Source organism: Atta colombica, unplaced genomic scaffold (genome assembly GCF_001594045.1).
Source record: "Atta colombica isolate Treedump-2 unplaced genomic scaffold, Acol1.0 scaffold41, whole genome shotgun sequence".
Lineage (NCBI taxonomy): Eukaryota > Metazoa > Arthropoda > Insecta > Hymenoptera > Formicidae > Atta > Atta colombica.
This window is the reverse complement of record NW_017259520.1, coordinates 1,603,665-1,607,401: the sequence shown is the minus strand read 5'-3', so window position 1 is coordinate 1,607,401 and position 3,737 is coordinate 1,603,665. Positions and strand designations below refer to the sequence as shown.

Below are 3,737 nucleotides of genomic sequence, written 5' to 3'. Positions count from 1 at the left end.
TATATATATATATATATATATATATGTATATATATATATATGGATACATACGCTCTCTGTCTTTTACGCCACGACATTTCGTGTGCGTAACAAAGACTCGTTAAAGGGCTCTCGCGGAAATGAAGGGTCGGTCCCTCAGTGCTTTCATTTTGTAGTATCCTTGGGAGACAAAGGAGAAGAAGGAATTGGAGGTCTTGGATGGTGCCATTTCGTCCAGTATCCCCCAATCCGCACCAAGGCAAGGGGTAGTGTCATTGACCCCAACATTTACAACGCAAGAAACTATTATGTCACATGATACGTTTCCTTTACTTAATTGAATTTCAGGATCATAGAGTAAGATACCTCGGACGCGTTATTTATCCCCTGACTTTTGTTTCTTGGTTAAAAGGAACTAGATTTTTGTTTCGTTCTGTCAGTACGGAGTCGTGTCGTTTATTTAAGTTATTTTTTTAGTAGGAAAATGTATTATCTGCAGATTAGCTCGTTAATGAGTGGTATAAATCATCATAATATGTTTATGATATATCAAAAATGTGAAATATATTGAAATTCAACGGTGTGAGACGGCTTATCAGTAATCCATAAAATTACTTTTATGAGAGTTATTTAGGTCAGATTATACATTTCGTGAAAGACTTCTTCGAGGAGAGATGGCATTTATAACGAACGTAGTTAACTCCATATTTTGATACAATATAAATCAATTCAGTTTAATACAGATAGTATTTTAGTTAGATATATTTTATCAATAGATGTATCTAGTTAATATAAATGTATCCGTATATTTATTTCTATAAAAAGAGACAAATGATTATTTATACTGGTTTGTTCAAAGCATTCTTTAAGCATTCTCCCACGATTGAGTAACATTTGACTCTTGACTCATATGTATTACGAAGCTATGACAATGAATTCTTCTGAATCTCACGCAATGTTTTCTTTACGTGATTTAATTTCTCTTAAAAAGGAGAAATATTTTTATTTTTCTTAATATATTTATAATATTATTAAAACGGAATTAATATAGCATTATTATTACAGTATTATCGACATTTTTAAAATATCATTTATTTGCGTATTATTATTATTATTATATCGATTATATAATTAAAAAAATTGTTATTAATATAGTTAGTTAATATAAATTTTTAGCGTGTGCGTTATTTTTATATCTTCTCTTTGCTTTTGTTAAATGTATTCTATCAAGATTCATTCTATTTAATTCAATTAAAAATACAATTGAAAAATTGTACAAGCGATTCATCAGCGAAAAAATTTCGTTTCGTCCCTTACTCCTCGATCCTTAAATCGGTATAATATATAAAGGTACGCGTCATTGACGATTATGCGTTTAATCGTATGATGAAATTATAGTTATCATTCGCGACAGCCTCCCTCTCTATCTCTTTCTCTCTTGTCATTGCCGTTGTTATAAGTTCGCTTTGTGCCTATAACGAGATATGACTGATGTATTTAGCGCGGTTAGTACCACTGTTGCTAGGGCATCAGCTGATCAGACCGGCCGCCTGCGCGCAGGAGTGTATCTTCGATCTTTCCACCTCGTATCTATGAAATGTACATAAATGTTTGTAATCAATTCAATTTTGGATTCCTCCAAGAGATTGTTAGTTTAAGGAGATGTTCGGAAAGTTTGATTATAAAATTCAGTAACGTAGTAACGAAATTAAAACTTCCAAACGCGGTTATTTAAGACCCAGTGACGTAATCGACGAAAGAGATAACCGATTTTGTACAGATAACAAAGAGAAAGATGGAAGATCATGAAAATAATTGAACGATATAATTTATTATTATGTCATAATTTTAGACAAGGAAATTACTTTCGTTAAAGTATCTGAAAATTCAAATAGATACAAATCTGAAAAAATATATAATTTTGTTGGACATAAAAAATAATCATGTAGGAAACTAGTTATTTATAATATTAAAACTTTTTGTAGTATTGTTAAACGTTCTCAAAATTATTTTCAATCTGTGTAGCTAAATTTTTAGATGTTTCAACAAAACCATTCTTTCTGAATAATTATCAATAATTTTCAGTATTTTTAGTATTTTGAAATTTCAATGAAAAAAATTTTCGATTTGAAATGAAAGAATCAGAAAATTCTGATCATACTAATACAAATTCTGGTTATTTCAACTAAAATTATAATAGATTCAACCAGAATTTCAATTAATACAACCAGATTCTGTTTCCAACGTCATTTAAAATTACTGATTTCTTCCCTTCCTATTTCTTCTTTTAAAGAAAAAGAAAGACAGAGCGAGAAAGAGAGAGCTCTAAACTTGATTTAATTTAATTTCAACTAACATTTAATGAAGCGTCCTGGTGTATATTAATTAAGGAGAAAGCGGTAAAAGACGTGGCGGAAGAAACGAGGGAGACATAGGTTTTTTAGAACCGGAGTTAACTCAGAGTTCCCGAAAAACCGCACATGCTCTCGAAATACGACGTCGATAGATCGACGTGACTCTCACAAGCGTTACAGCCAGTTACAGCCCTGTGTCCCGACCAATGACAGCGGCATAAAGCCGGCGTGCGTTCCCCTACCACGTATCCCGGCCCCGTGTCAGTGCAGTCGGCGATCTAACCATCCTTACCACCTCCCCCCTCCTCCTCATCCCCCCCCGCTTTTCCAACGCCCGGCAAGCCGGCCAGATGATCGCGGTCTGGTTCGACTCGCTTGGCATCGCTCGACGGCGTCAGTTAGCAACCGACTCTCGTTTAGAGTGGATCGTCCCGCTATATCGTTCAACCAACCGGCCGTGCCTATACTTGGCAAAACCCTGATTTTCTCGAGATCTTCTCGCCGTTGTGCCGATATACGTTTACACGCATTGATGCGTTTCTCCCTCCCTCCCTCCCTCCTCGTCTTTTGCGTCTCCATCGCCTCCGTCGTCTCCGAGTTTCCGGGAGCAGCTCCAGGCTTCTCTTTTGTGATATATTATGACTGGTCGTAACCACGCTACGTTATTTCTCGTTACTTGTAGTGACAATCCACGGACGTGTCGCGTCGAAGCCAAATCGCCAAATCGCCGGTGATAATACTGATAATTGATACTAAATTGTCGGAATCTCGCACACGTCGGCGAAATCTCGTCGTCGTGCTCGCGCGACCTGCCAGGGATAAATAAGTCGATCGAGAGAGAGAGAGAGAGAGAGAGAGAGAGAGAGAGAGAGAGAGAGAGAGAGTAGCAGCAGATCAGGAACAGTCATTAGTCGAGGTGTGCCTGCGAGATTTTTTTATTGGTCAGTGTGTTTATCAAAACCTTCAAGATTCCCATTGCCAACGAAAACGACCCGCAGTCGGCGGATACGATCGCTGATCGTGGTGCCTGCAGCATGGGCAGCATGGGTCAAATTGGACCGAATGACGTGAGTCTTCATTTCTTCTTCTTTTTTTTTTTTCGTTCTTCTCTTTGTCCCTCGCTCATCTTTTTCGAGGGAAATTTTCCGCTTGGTGCAGCGAGGTCGAGCGCCGCACGACGTATCGACCCGCTGTTGTCACCTGGCGGACGCACGAGTGTCCGACCGGCGACCGTCCGAACCGTCGCGTCGACGCTTTTCTCGCTTTCAGGGTGGATGAAGTAGACTGAGAGACTATCCCGAACTCCGGAAATCGGAGGAGAACGAGCGTCGACGTTTCCCGACGCGACGCGGACAATCAAGTCGGCGCCGGTTCGCAACAAGTGGAAAGTTCCTGTTCGAGACC

General features: G+C 38.6%; 1 protein-coding gene across 2 annotated transcripts in view; it reads left to right on the top strand.

Annotated features, from left to right (window-relative positions):
• The window catches only part of LOC108691188 (sestrin homolog), a 177,489-nt gene that overhangs the window by 133,293 nt on the left and 40,459 nt on the right, over positions 1-3,737 (top strand). Inside the window, exon 1 of one of the 2 annotated variants that reach the window (XM_018198849.1) lies at positions 2,690-3,400. The exons of the other annotated variant lie outside the window; for it this stretch is intronic. Within the exon in view, the coding sequence (XP_018054338.1) occupies positions 3,368-3,400 (33 nt within the window). The 5' untranslated portion in view covers positions 2,690-3,367. Of the gene's footprint in view, positions 1-2,689; positions 3,401-3,737 lie in introns of those variants that run through there. 2 annotated transcript variants of the gene reach the window in all.